The 14378-nt window shown below is 36.9% G+C and overlaps 1 protein-coding gene across 1 annotated transcript in view; it reads right to left on the bottom strand.

Annotated features, from left to right (window-relative positions):
- Window positions 1-14378, bottom strand: part of PSMD1 (proteasome 26S subunit, non-ATPase 1) — a 100809-nt gene that overhangs the window by 67599 nt on the left and 18832 nt on the right. The window contains exons 10-16 of the mRNA XM_068544251.1: window positions 13996-14084; window positions 13442-13520; window positions 12774-12947; window positions 10793-10904; window positions 10045-10241; window positions 8972-9067; window positions 6875-6939 (exon numbers count right to left, since the gene is read on the bottom strand). Coding sequence (XP_068400352.1) covers window positions 6875-6939; window positions 8972-9067; window positions 10045-10241; window positions 10793-10904; window positions 12774-12947; window positions 13442-13520; window positions 13996-14084 — 812 coding nt within the window. The remainder of the gene's footprint in view (window positions 1-6874; window positions 6940-8971; window positions 9068-10044; window positions 10242-10792; window positions 10905-12773; window positions 12948-13441; window positions 13521-13995; window positions 14085-14378) is intronic.

A 14378-nucleotide genomic window follows, 5' to 3' on the forward strand; every position in this document is an offset into this window, starting at 1 on the left:
TAAATGAGATCATGGCTGCCAAACTTCCCCAAAGACTTGGTTGAACTTCTGGTACAAAACTTTTTATTCATCCTTTTGTTACTTTACTTTGCACTACTAGATCTGGAATAAATCCAATCTATGCCATTTACTAACTAACTGATTGAATTTACAAAAAATATTTCTCAGTTTCCTCATCTATGTTTCATAGGGTTCTTATGAGAATGAGTTCATGTGGGTACTCTGTAAATAGTAGCCAATTCTATTTACTTTTGATATTTTATTTTAATGTTTTTATTATTTTGTTTATTTATTTTTGGCGGCGTTGGGTCTTCGTTGCTGCACGCGGGCTTTCTCTAGCTGCGGTGCGCGGGGGCTACTCCTCGTTGTGGTGCGCAGGCTTCTCACTGAAGTGGCTTCTCTTGTTGCGGAGCACAGGCTCTAGGCACGCGGGCTTCAGTAGTTGTGGCACGTGGACTCAGTAGTTGTGTCTTGTGGGCTCCAGAGCGCAGGCTCAGTAGTTGTGGTGCACGGGCTTAGTTGCTCCGCGGCATGTGGGATCTTCCTGGACCAGGGCTTGAACCCATGTCCCCTGCGTTGGCAGGCGGATTCTTAACCACTGCACCACCAGGGAAGCCCTTGATATTTTATTTTTATGCTACTCACATAAATGGTGAATAAATTTAGCCTGAGGGAATCTGCAGTGAAGACAGCCCATATCTTAGCCTTTCCTTTTCAGGTTGACCCATTCTTATGCCTCAACCTATTATTGCTCCATCCTTGCTCCCTTCCAGGCAACACAGTTTAAGAAAATTATCACAAGAAATATGCTGGCTATGGAGAAGCTCACTCAGCATAAGGGAACCAGGTATATAAAATTCAAATGGCAGAATCCTCTCCTAGAACATGGTTCTATTACAGATCTTATGGGCTCTACGTCATCTGCCAGAAAGAGTATACCTTACAAATTTAACTCCTAAATCATTAAAACTTTAGGCATTTTTGCCACAACTCTTTTTTCAGCAGTGTTAAGGGTGGGTTATCTCTGCATGAAAGGATGCTTAACATCACTAATCATTAGAGAAATACAAATCAAAACTACAATGAGGTATCACCTCACACCGGTCAGAATGGCCATCATCAAAAAAACTACAAACAATAAATGCTGGAGAGGGTGTGGAGAAAAGGGAACCCTCTTGCACTGTTGGTGGGAATGTAAATTGATACAGCCACTATGGAGAACAGTATGGAGGTTCCTTAAAAAACTAAAAGTAGAACTACCATACTACCCAGCAATCCGACTACTGGGCATATACCCTGAGAAAACCATAATTCAAAAGGAGTCATGTACCACAATGTTCATTGCAGCTCTATTTACAATAGCCAGGACATGGAAGCAACCTAAGTGTCCATCGACAGATGAATGGATAAAGAAGATGTGGTACATATATACAATGGAATATTACTCAGCCATAAAAAGAAACGAAACTGAGTTATCTGTAGTGAGGTGGATGGACCTAGAGACTGTCATACAGAGTGAAGTAAGTCAGAAAGAGAAAAACAAATACCATATGCTAACACATATATATGGAATCTAAAAAAAAAATGGTTCTTTAGAACCTAGGGGCAGGACAGGAATAAAGACGCAGACATAGAGAATGGACTTGAGGACACAGGAAGGGGGAAGGGTAAGCTGGGATGAAGTGAAAGAGTGGCATGGACATATATGTACACTACCAAATGTAAAATAGCTAGCTAGTGGGAAGCAGCCGCATAGCACAGGGAGATCAGCTCGGTGCTTTGTGTCCACCTAGAGGGGTGGGATAGGGAGGGTGGGACGGAGACACAAGAGGAAGGAGATATGGGGATATAGGTATATGTAAAGCTGATTCACTTTGTTATACAGCAGAGACTAACACAACATTGTAGAGCAATTATACTCCAATAAAGATGTTAAAAAAAAAAAAAAGGGGTGGGTTATCTCAAATAAGAGGCAAAATAATTTACGTTCCTTAAAAAAAAAAAAAAATCATTCTTATCTATTTTGGTTTCAGTCTCTAATATGAAGTGTTTGGCGTATGTTAAGATTTACATTCTTGCCAAGTCAGAGATTAAGTTTTCAGATAACACTCCAACAGTATTCCAAACTGTGTCTTAGGTATCTGATGGCATATAAAATTGTTTCAGAAAATTTAAATACTAGAGATGGCAATCTTACTGGCAAAGCTCTATCCCTAGACAATCTAGATTAGAAGGAATATCTTCCCACATGCTCTATACTGACTTCAAATTTGTGTATGTGCTTAAACATATGCACACCTACAGAATTAACTATAAGACCTTTAAACTGTTCAGCTTCAATTCCTGGAAAAAAATTCCTTGCTTACAGTTAGCTGAGAGCTAGTTAATGAGAGATCATTCTAGTATTTCCAGAAGATTCTAGAAAAAGAAATACAACTCCAATATAAACTATTCCTGAAAAAGTATAACACAGTACAAAATTTTTAGCATTTTGATACATAACTGATATTTCTATTTTAAAATATTTTAAGGAAATCTGTATTTAAAAGCAAATCTCGAAGTTAACCACTGCTATGGCAACAAAGGGACTCTCTTTAATAGTCCTACCTTCAAAGAAAAGGAATAGATTGTACCTATTTAGAAGGATAATTTTGAAAAAAATTTTTTTCACTCTATTCCATATTTATTGTTAATTGAATGCGAGGCGAAAACAAAGATGCAGATAGAAGGAAGAATTGAAAAAACAAGGAAGTTACAGCATGCAGACACTGAGGCAGAAACAGAAAACAGCACATAGAGAATATGTATCAAATTGATATAAAATTGTGAATGGAGATATTGTAAAGATAATTTATGCATTTGGTGGTAACTATTTGATTGCTAGGGTTCCTTCAAATGCTAAGGATCTATGATGATGCAACACATTTCTATTCAAGAAACCATTTTTTTGTGGTCTAAAAAATATCTGCACCAAGAATCTCCCTCTGATCTTGTGAGATCCATCCACATCTGCAAGTAAATTAATGTATAAATTGAGAAATATTTAGTGTTATATTGTAAGCTTAAGTCATAGCAAAGATGATCACGGATATCGAAGATTATCTAATTTTAAGAAAGGTCTATATTAGATCATCAACGTGTTCACCATTATAGCAACTTAATTTTAACAAGTATATAAAAACTAATACTTCTATTAGCCTCTTTCTTCATTTTCCTTTCCGATGTGAAGATGAAATAATTCAGATTGTTCAATTCCAACTGAGTTTTCAGTCAATGCCAAGCACAGTACTGTACAGAGTTGCGATAATACATCTGCTGACTAGACTAATAACAATGGACCCACGAATCACCTAATTACTGGATAAAAAATAAACTAGGTTCATTTCAACTTGGCAAGAATGTTTTTCAATTTAATTTTCTATTTTTATCATATAGATTATGAACATATAACCCACAAATACCAGGAGAAAGAAATAGTGAAAATACTACAACTCCCTGGACTATCCTAAGAATAAAGGAGATAATATACATGAAAATTTTTAGTTTCCTACAAAGACAATTTCACCTTAGTTGCTGAAGTACAAATACGTGTTTACTGATATGTTTTCAGTATTTGTGTCCAATAAGTACACTTTAAAAGAAGTTTTAAAAATTAAGAAGAAATAAATCCTTAAAACACGATTCAAGGGGGCCAAATGTCTGTGGTTATTTTAAAAGTGACATTTAAAAGGGAAGAAATGATAAAATGGAGCACACTAAGAAAGCAACCGATGACACATCAGAAAACATTTACTAATTCTTAGGATACAGGACAGAAACTTTCCAAATATTAAACTTAATAAGGAAATTTGAGAATAAAAATGTTCTATCAGAGCCACTCAGAAAGAAGGCGCTCTGAAGGAAAGGCATGGTAGAGAAAGCATTGGTCTCTCCTGAGACCTGTTTTGAATTTCTGTTCTACCATTCAGCTCTATGACAACAGGAAGTTTTGTTAACAATTTTGGAATTCAATTTTCTTCTCTTTAAAAAAAATGGGAATACTGTTTTATTTCTAAGGTTTTTTTCACCTTTAAAAATTATCACTCCAGGGAATTGACAACAATCTAAAATTAGAGAACTTGGTTTTAACTGCACCTCCTTAGACAAGTTGATTACATTTAATTTTCTTCATCCATGAAGTTTTAGACAAAGTTATCTCTAAAATCTTTTCCAGTTTCTACTTCTTATAAGAATCATATTATGAAGAAAAAAACAACAACAGCAACAGAACTCTGAATGGTCGCTTAGAAATAATGAGCACATAAGCAACTCATTAGCTGGATCTGAGTATCCTAGGTAGTAGAGATCTTAGCAAAGCCTAAAAGCAGCTCACGGAAGACATCTGCTGCTGAAACTGGGAATTGAGCACATGTGTCAGCTACAGTAAATACAAGGGCAGAAAAGAATTTTGATAATTAGAGAGCAAAGCACTGTCAGGTTAAAAATGGAAGAAAAACAGTTTTCACGAAAGCTCAACTTCCTGTGTGGCAGAATACACACACTAGGTGACTGATTTATATGATATAAAATATAAAGTGACTAATAGGAACAGTTAGCAGCCGACAATGAATAGATAAAACAAAGGAAGAGACCATCATGAGTACGATTCTTTATACAGGCCAATAGTTACTAAGGGTACACCTAGAAGAATATAGTTTCCATATACAAATTATCTAGTTTTCCAGTAAGAATTTTTAAAAAAACCTCCCTGAATAGCAATAATAAAACCATTTGTTTCTGGTTTTCAACTGTGTCTAAACTCTAGAACAAAAATAAGGAAAGGTTAGCATCACAGGTTGGCTAGAATGATATGCCAAAGATGACAGGAAGGAAACAGAACTATTCAACTTCTATTTTGCTTCCATCTTTTGTCTCAGGAGAATGCTTTTTAGACCAGAAAGATAGAAGGTAATGTTAAGACTGATCAAAATGCAAAACAGGTGAAGAGACTGGGTGCCTTAAATGAGTTCAAGTCTCTAAGCTAAATGAATCACTTCCCTGAAATGGAACTTGTGAATATAATTGTAGAACCACTGTTGACAAATCTGAGCAAAAACAGAAAATGGCAAAGATACAAAAGGACTGGGATTCCCTGGTGGCACAGTGGTTGAGAATCTGCGGTTGAGAATCTGCCTGCCAATGCAGGGGACACGGGTTCGAGCCCTGGTCTGGGAAGATCCCACATGCTGCGGAGCAATTAGGCCCGTGAGCCACAACTACTGAGCCTGCGCGTCTGGAGCTTGTGCTCCGCAACAAGAGAGGCCGCGACAGTGAGAGGCCCGCGCACCGCGATGAAGAGTGGCCCCTGCTCGCCGCAACCAGAGAAAGCCCTCGCACAGAAACGAAGACCCAACACAGCCAAAATAAATAAATAAATAAATAAATAACGTTCCCTTAAAAAAAAAAAAAAAAAAAGATACAAAAGGACTGTACGTGGCTAAATATTCCAATGTTCAAAAAGAGATAGGACTCAAGAAATTTAAACTATGGAGTCTGTTGTAGATCTTTTGAAAAAATGTGGAATAGCTTAACACAAATAGGTTTTATCAGATCTCAGAAAAGGAATCAATGAACACGTGATACTTCTATGAATTTACTAAAAACAATAATAACCAATTAACCACATAATCTGTTTTAGAGGTACCAGACTAGTAGATCTGTATAAATATTACATCTTTAGGATTCAGTGAAAGTTCTCTAGTGTCTTTGTGAGCAAGTTAGACAAATGAGGGTTAGAGGTAATACAGTGAAGGAGATTAGTATTTTGTTGAACAACCTCATTCAACAAAACTGACTGGTGTAAGGAGAAACCTATTAACATGCTATATGGATGTGTGCTTTGCTGTTTTATTCAACATTTTTATCCACAATAGGAAAAAAATATTTAGTGCCTGCAGTAACTTCCTATCTTGCATCTTAGAGAAGGTCCTCTAACCAGTTCACAGTGGATGTTGAGTAAATATTTGTTGGAAAAAATATATATATATACCTATACCAAAGATTAAAAGTACATGAAACTTACCTTACATGTACCTTCAGAACTTATTTTACTGTGTAATTTCATCACAAGTAAACTCTAATAAGCAGTGCCCAAAAACGAGCTGAAAGAAATACTTAATTTTCCTATGTTGCATTTTAAGATAAAGTACCTCAGCGAAAAGAAACAGTGTATATGAGATTGGAGAGAAGAACTATTGTAAGAAGTACTACTGCATCTACCAACACTAACTATTACAACTGCCACTACTCATACACACTTGAATAGCACTTACTAGTGCCAAAAACTGTTCGAAGGGCTTTAGACATATTAATTCACTTAACTGTCAAAAAACAGTCTTAGGTACTATTACTATACCCTTAGGAATCCGAAGTTCAAAGACGCTAAGTAACAAGCCCAAAGTCACTCAGCTAGTAAGTGACAGGGCCAATATTCAATCCTGGCAGATTGGTTTCAGCGTGTGTCCTCTAAATCACAACCATACTAGAATGCCAAGGGCATCTCCAAATCTGCAAATTTTTCACTCTTTTGCATTTAAAGAAAACCTAATACCTTTCACTCTCATTAAAGAGCTTCAAGAACTCTGCAAGTCTGTGTGAGAGATAGCATCCCATTTGAATTACCAATATACATGGGAAGAGGACTACTGCTTCTCAAAGAGCATCTCAGACTCTCAAAACATACTGGCTTCTTTTTCAGAGGAACAGTACTAACTTTATTGTTATATGGTCCTCACTCTGAACCTAGACATACTTCCTCAGATATTTAGTTTCTGTTTAATTACTAACTACAAATAGAAATGGAATATAAATAGAATCAGAAGTTAGAAATTATTACCTGAAGAGAATGAACCCAAGTGATTCTACTGCTGCCCTCCTGACATCGTCGTTAACATCACTTACCTAGGAAAAAATTTCAAGGATAATTACATTATACTACATGCATTCTATTACTACATTCATTACATTACTAGAATAAACTGATATGAGAGGCCCACATCATTTAAATGTAAACTAGATCTCATTAGCATATTACCGTAGCCACCTCCCTAATTCATGGTTTCACTTTCAGCAGTTTCAGTTACCCACAGTCAACTGTGGTCTGAATATTTATTAAATGGAAAATTCCAGAAATAAACAATTCATAAGTTTTAAATTGCATGTCATTCTGAGTATTGTAATGAAATTGCACGCCATCCCACTCTGTCCCGCCTGGGATGTAAATCATCCCTTTGTTCGGTGTATCCAAGTTGTATATGCTATCCACACACTAGTCACATAGTAGCCCTCTCAGTTATCAGATCGATGCGGTATTGCAGTGCTTATATCCAAATAACCTTTATTTTACCTAATAATGGTCCCAAAGCACAGGAGTAGTGATGCTGCAATTCAGGTATTCTCTTACTGTGCCTAATTTATAAGTTAAACTTTATTACAGTTATGTATGTATGTATGTATGTATGTATATGAAAAAACATAGTATATGTACTATCCGTGGTTTCAGGCATCCCCTGGGGGTCTTGGAACATATACTCCGTGGGTAAGGGGGGACTACTGTATTCCTCTATTAGAATGTCTTATCCCAATTAAGAAAAATTCATCTGAGAACTTCTTCATTTCAAGGCCTAGAAGCCTTTATAGTTTGGTGAAGTTTAAGATGCAGGGCTACTTGTAAAGACTATTTCAGCTCTACCATAGCTTTTGTGGGCCACGTTGAAAATCTAACCATTCCTTCAATGTTGTTTTCAAAACCATATGTCCTAAACTCAAGCAAAATACAACCATCTATAACATACCACATGCTGCACTGGTAAGTAATAAATTATTAATAAATACTGTGTCATGTGAATATCTCTAGGAAGAAAGAAAGAATGAATAATAGCTCTAAACCCTTTCTGCACGGGAAGATGACCTTGGGTCTACCATCTCCCAGCACCAAGATGGTAGAAACCTACTGGGTTAAGACATATGGAACGTCCACTGTGTTATCAGGCAACATTATTTATCACTGAAAAACTGTACCTGGATTGGGTGACTCTGAGTGGAAAAAGCCTGTTGGAAAACATGGGCACTGGCTTTCCTGTGCAACGTGTCTCTTGTCACAGAGCATGTCCCTTAGGGGTACCTGGAAGCTAACTTCACAGGCTGTAAAAAGAAGTCGTTCCTATTGTTCATTAGATTTCCCTACCTGGGGTGGCTGCACACATTCACATGGTCTTTTTTTTTTAAAACACAATAAAAGAGTTTAATAAGGTGTCCAGTTTACAAAATAAATCTATAAAAATCAATAGCTTTTGTTTTACACCAATAATAACCTGGCAGAAAATGTAATGGGAGGAAAATTCCATACACAATCATAACAATAAATATGAAATACCCAGGAACAATTCTCCTGAGGTGTGTTGAAGTCCTAGACGAATGCTTTACAATTTATTTGCAGACGGGAAGACATATCATGTTCCTTAAAGGGAGCAGCTGATATGCAGTTTGAATTTTCTGTGTTGTAACTCTCATTACACTTGTATTAATTTGTTCTGGCATCTGTATTCCCCACGACGCTGTAAGCTCAATGATGCCAAAGACTCCGAGTCATTCCCTGCTGTGTTCTAGTGCATGTCCAAGTTCCTGGATCCATTCACATGGGCTTGTCCCTTATAAATGAGGGTGCCGCTTGGAATAGAGTTTCAGAAGTTGCCCCTAAATGACTTTAAGGACTTTCATTCAAATAGACACACTGTTATCCTTTCCTGTATCCTTCTGAAAAGCTAAGTGAACTTGGCGCTAGGTTACGGCTGACTGTGCCCCATGAATGAGAATCTGAACCTGGGGCCGCTGGTGGTAGTTATGTGGTGTGGGTGTGCAGTCATCAGCACATTTAGTGTCCGTCTGCAAACTTTCTCTTCCCTGTCTATCCAAGAAAGGTCAGAGTACTTACAGCAACGTGTAGCAGGCGGCGAATAGCTTTGTTGTTACCTGAACCACAATAAGCCATGGCCACGGTATACATTCCAGATCGTCGAAGAATTGGATCCTAAGAAATAATTCAATGTCAATCATCAACTTATTTCAGATAGTAACTTCTACAGGCTTAGTTTCATCCATCAGGGGAGTTGGTTTTAGGTAAGAAATGATGAACTCAAGGAGCACCATTTTGTGGTTGGCAGTTCTCTAAACAAATGGAGAATTAAAAGACTCTAATATGGTAGTAGTTAACTGCTTTTAATTCCCAATATTCTGTGCAACATGCCTATGCTGCCTCACACTTTTTAGAAAGTATAAACTCAAGCCCAATACCAACACTCACTGCCCTATGATTCTCAACTTCCATTTGTCAAACAACAAAGAAGCTTGCTTCTAATTCTGCATTCTAACTTGCTTTCACCTTACCACTTAATTCTTGGGCACTGAGCATTGAGTGGAAGAGATACGGAGTCTGACAGTTGAGCAAAATAATTAGTAGTTTTCTCAATAAACTATAGCAGTGGATGTTTTTATCAGATTACAGAGGACAGTACCGTTTACCACTGACTACCTACCATATATAATGCCACTGTAAAAACAAAACAAAAGGCAAAGGAAAAAAATCTCACCCAAATAAATAAGTATAGAGATTGGCACTGTTTTTTGATGAAAAAACAATGAAATAAACTTTATATCTTATTAAATGATTATGAAATCATCCCCAAAACATTATTTCTAAAAGAAATCAACTTATATATTTCTAAAGAACTTTTCTAAATCTGCTTATTTGAAAATCACTGAAGTCTTGATTAAATTTAAAATTCTCAAATTAGCCCTGCTCACCTCTTTTAATCAGTGTTTTTCTTTCCTAAATTCTATTAGGCTTTATATATCTTTTGAGAAGTTTTATCAACAAATGTGCCTAAGAGTTCTGATAGGAATAGAGATAATTTCCAGTAAAGGTTAAGTGTTTCTGTAAATGCTGGATATAATAACCAGAGGGTGAGGAAATGCAGGGAAAAAGGGATGAATAATATGTGATCTTACCTTATCACGGCAGAGAGATTCAATGAGAGCATCAGCCTCTTCCATCCTCCCGTACATCACTAATGCTATGCCAACTGCAAGACCACGTAGAATCTTCTCATGTTGAGTTTCCTGTGCATAGCCAACCATGTCCTCAATAGCCTGGGCATTTTTAGAGCCCAACATAACCAAACCTAGGGCCAGGCCAGCTGCTTCCCCTAGTGAGTGAAAAGCAAAACATTAAAGAATAAAAGTCATGTATGTAAAGTAAATAAAACATATCCTATTGGAAGTGCTAACTATTAGCATCAACTATCAAAACAACCATTAGCTTCTGAGAGTCTTTTTTCAAGTCATCAGATATAAAGAAGAATAGTTTATGTGGAAGTACATCCATATATTTACAGCTATTTTCCTTTTAAATCTTGATAGGATACACTACCAAATCCTACAGTGATTTCAAAGGAGACATTATGGTAATATTTTTTCTACATTATCACCAGGCAGTATAGACAGCCCCAGGATACAAGCAGATCACTCTAATAAACTTCTATTTACAAAAGTCAGTTATACAGACATACACACAAGATATACCATTTTAAAAAGCCTATATATCACAAAACATATTTTTATAAGATGAGTTTGATAAATGGGGCAAATAGAGAAATCTATTAGATTTTTAAGAGACCACAAAATATAGGTAGAAAACAAATATTACAGTTACATTAATTAATCCTAGAGTTTGTCATCTTTGGAAAGAATCACTTACCTGTCACAGCATCATCCTGATAAAGGTTTGTTTTTAGCAAATCATACACGTCCTGGCGTGCAGTCCCCATGGCAGCCAAACCAAGGCCCAGACTGCCACCATGTCGAACAATCTAAAGAAAAAGGATGGGCTCCATTTATTTGGTACACTGCACTTAAAATCCAAGCTTTCATTCAAATTTCAAAACACATTGTGATATTAGGCATGGAAAGCAGCTGGCCTAGGAAGTATGATCAAAGGATACAGAGGGCCAGTGGTAACCTCACCAATTTCAGTTTCAAAAGAATGCTGCTTGCTGATGCAAAATAATAGTGAGTTGAGAAGGAAATGAAAAAAATGAAAGTGGAGACAGTACAGCTCTCTTTTAATAAATTTACATGAGAAGGGGAGGAGAAAGATGACAACAACTAAAAGGGAGAAGCAAGTGGTGAGGAAAGGTTTTTTTAGGATAGGTGAGACCTGAAGATTCTTGTGGACTGAGGGAGGCAGCACAGAAGGAAACTGAAGATAGAGGAGAAAAAAGTTTCTTCATAACTTCATGGTTATGAAGAAAGTGGGAGAAAATGGTGTCAAGACCAAAAGTTAGTCTTTATTTGAAGAACACTTTTGTGGTGATCTGTTACTTTTGAATGTACAGTATCCTCTTATTGGTGACAGCACCCCATTCCTGCTTGGGGAATATTCCTCCCCACTGGTTCGAGTCTTGGTGGGACCATCACTTAAAATAAGCTCCCATCTTCCCCTAGCGGAAGTGTGGGCCTGTGACCCAAGACAGGCCAATCAGATGCTCCTCCGGAATTTTAATCTTTCTTAGGTGGAATGACCCAAGGACCAAAAACATTTCAAGTTCATTCACCCTGACAGCAGTGCCCTGAAGAGATGATCCCATTAGTTCCTGTTATCTAGATTCCCAGAACTGCCCTGCCCTTAACCTTTGTGAGAACTGGTTCATCAGCCTTTCCTTTAATTAAATAAGCTACGTCCAATAAACTCCTTGTTTAAGCAGAGGGTTTTACTGCTGGTAACCAAAAAGTTTTATCTGACAAGAAAATTTTTACCTGAGACCAACAGAGGAAATGAGGTAGAGATATGTATAAACTATATGATTTGTGGATAGGGAGCTTATTAGCTGAGAAAGACCTTCCTACTGGCCTCAGTCTTTTCACTGAAGTAGGACAGAATTTTCTGGCTCACTTAGCTACTCTCCCAATAGCTTTCTAAAAGAGACTAACATAAAAGTTAAAGTCTAAAATCCTATGTGTCAAGGTTCCTTAAAAAAAGAACAGGGCTGCTTAGTAAGTTTTTCCAAAAGAGTTACATTTTAAAAGTCATCAAAGATCAAACAAGCAAGAATTCTGATTCCCAAAAGAGTACATGCAATTTCTTTGGGCTTTAGTTTCCTGAAAAATAATAGAATTAGGCTAAATGATCACTAAAGTCACTTATATAACATAACAAGACTCTGAAGTGTGGGAATACAGCACATATTTTATCAATATAAATATCTGGTACTTTATTTTGCTCCTCACACACAAGGTTTAAAGGACTGAGAAGCACAATTTTAGCTTATGGAGAAGGAGAGGAAACTACCTTCAAAAGAAAAGATTCTAGGGACTTCCCTGGTGGTGCAGTGGTTAAGACTCCATGCTCCCAATGCAGGGGGCCCGGGTTCGATCCCTGGTCAGGGAACTAGATCCCACATGCATGCCACAACTAAGAGTTTGTATGCCACAACTGAGGAGCCCATATGCTGCAAGTAAGGAGCTGGCCAGCCATAACTAAGGAGCCCACAAGCCACAACTAAGGAGCCCGCCTGCCACAACTAAGACCCACACAACCAAATAAAGAAAGAAAGATTCAATGAGAACAGTACTGGTTTGGGAATCCTACAAAATTTCTATTCACTAAAATAATTCGGCAAATATAATGTGTCCCTGGACTCTTAAGGAATGGGAATTTATTTTTCCATTCTAATACTTACATCATTGCTGGCATTCTTCAGCTGGTTAAGCAGATAGTCAATTATATCACCACCATGATTGGCATGAATGAGACCTAGTGCATAGAGACCTCCACCTTCCTGATAGGCTGATCCTGGAGAGGTGTCCTTGGGAAGATATGTTGCCATTAACTGTAATGCTTCCTTCTCATGACCCTGTAAATTTGAGCCACCACAAAGGTGTCAGTAAAAGAAAGTTAGAGAAAAGAAGATGTAACATTTTCTATGATTATTGCTTTTTCTCCAGAGTGAAGGGGGAAGTGGGGCTCTCTCCTAAGCAACTTTATCACTCACATAAGAAGACAGCCTTTATATGACCCAGTCACATCCTGGTTAGAAACAAATGCTGCAATTCCCATCCCCTCCTTGTTTTATAACAGTTCCCCAAATTCATCTTAGACAATGCAAATAACTTATTTCAATTCATTTTGAGAAACGTCTTAGCTAGTCTTCACAGGAAAAAGATTTCCACTTTTTTTAAAAAAAACAAACACACATTTCTTCTTTACTTTATCCTTCCCTGTATGAGGACTGATCCAATTTAACAAAATGTACCTGTCAATGAATTATAGTAAACTTTAGTTTTTTTCTGAACTCCAGGAAAATTGCTTCTGTTCTGATGCCTGCTCACAGTGATCGGTATATATTACCTTATGAATTACACCCAAACTGGCCGTGGCTGTAAATTTTGCCCAGTTAGTGGCTCTGGCTAACCATTCCAAGTTATCTCTGTAAGAAAAGGAAATTCAGCAACACTACTGAAATGAATTCCATAAAGCTTTTTATAACGCTAACGTCAAAGCATTAAAATGTTCACCTTGAACTGTTACAAATCATTTTACTTTATGGATCTCAAGTTTCTGATGATTCCATTTTACCTCCTAAGTTGTTCTTAATATTTTGAGGACTTTTTAAAAATGCATGACATGTAATTCCACTATGAACAAAAGCAAAACTGTATCAAATTTCTAAGCTTAATGTATTTCATTCAAAAAACTATATTCAAGGCAACTAATAAAGAAAATTAATTTTACCTCAAAACAAGTAGGCATATGCAATTAAAAAAATTTATAAAATAGAAAAGTAGAATTTAAAATTCAGGACTGTCAGGCAGGGAAAGTTCCCCACATCCATGTGACAATGTCAACAGAGTCTCTGTCAAAGACAATTTTAAACCGAAGTGGGAACCTACAAGCATATTTACCTAAGAAACTGGTCACTGGTAGTCCCACAGTGCATAAAAGAGTTTGCTATAACAGTTGCTGTGTGACACACAGAGTTCCTTACTGCATCCTACAAAAACAAATACAGATTTTTAATATTAGCAAAGTATTCATACAAACGCAAGCTTGCACGTGAACACACAGTAAGAGGCCCTGTTTTGTGGTGAAAACATGAATAAACTGAACTGGTATTTAACATACGAATCTTGGATATTTCTTTTATAAACATTAAATAGCTAGCTTATAAAAAACAAGCAAGTCAAACAAAGTTTTATTTGTGGTCTTAACTTGAGGTCAGTAGTAGATTTTAGGTAGGAGTTTACGCAGCAGATTTTCTAATTTTGGGTTTCTGAACAGTTTGCCA

This window comes from Eschrichtius robustus, chromosome 5, assembly GCF_028021215.1.
Source record: "Eschrichtius robustus isolate mEscRob2 chromosome 5, mEscRob2.pri, whole genome shotgun sequence".
NCBI lineage: Eukaryota > Metazoa > Chordata > Mammalia > Artiodactyla > Eschrichtiidae > Eschrichtius > Eschrichtius robustus.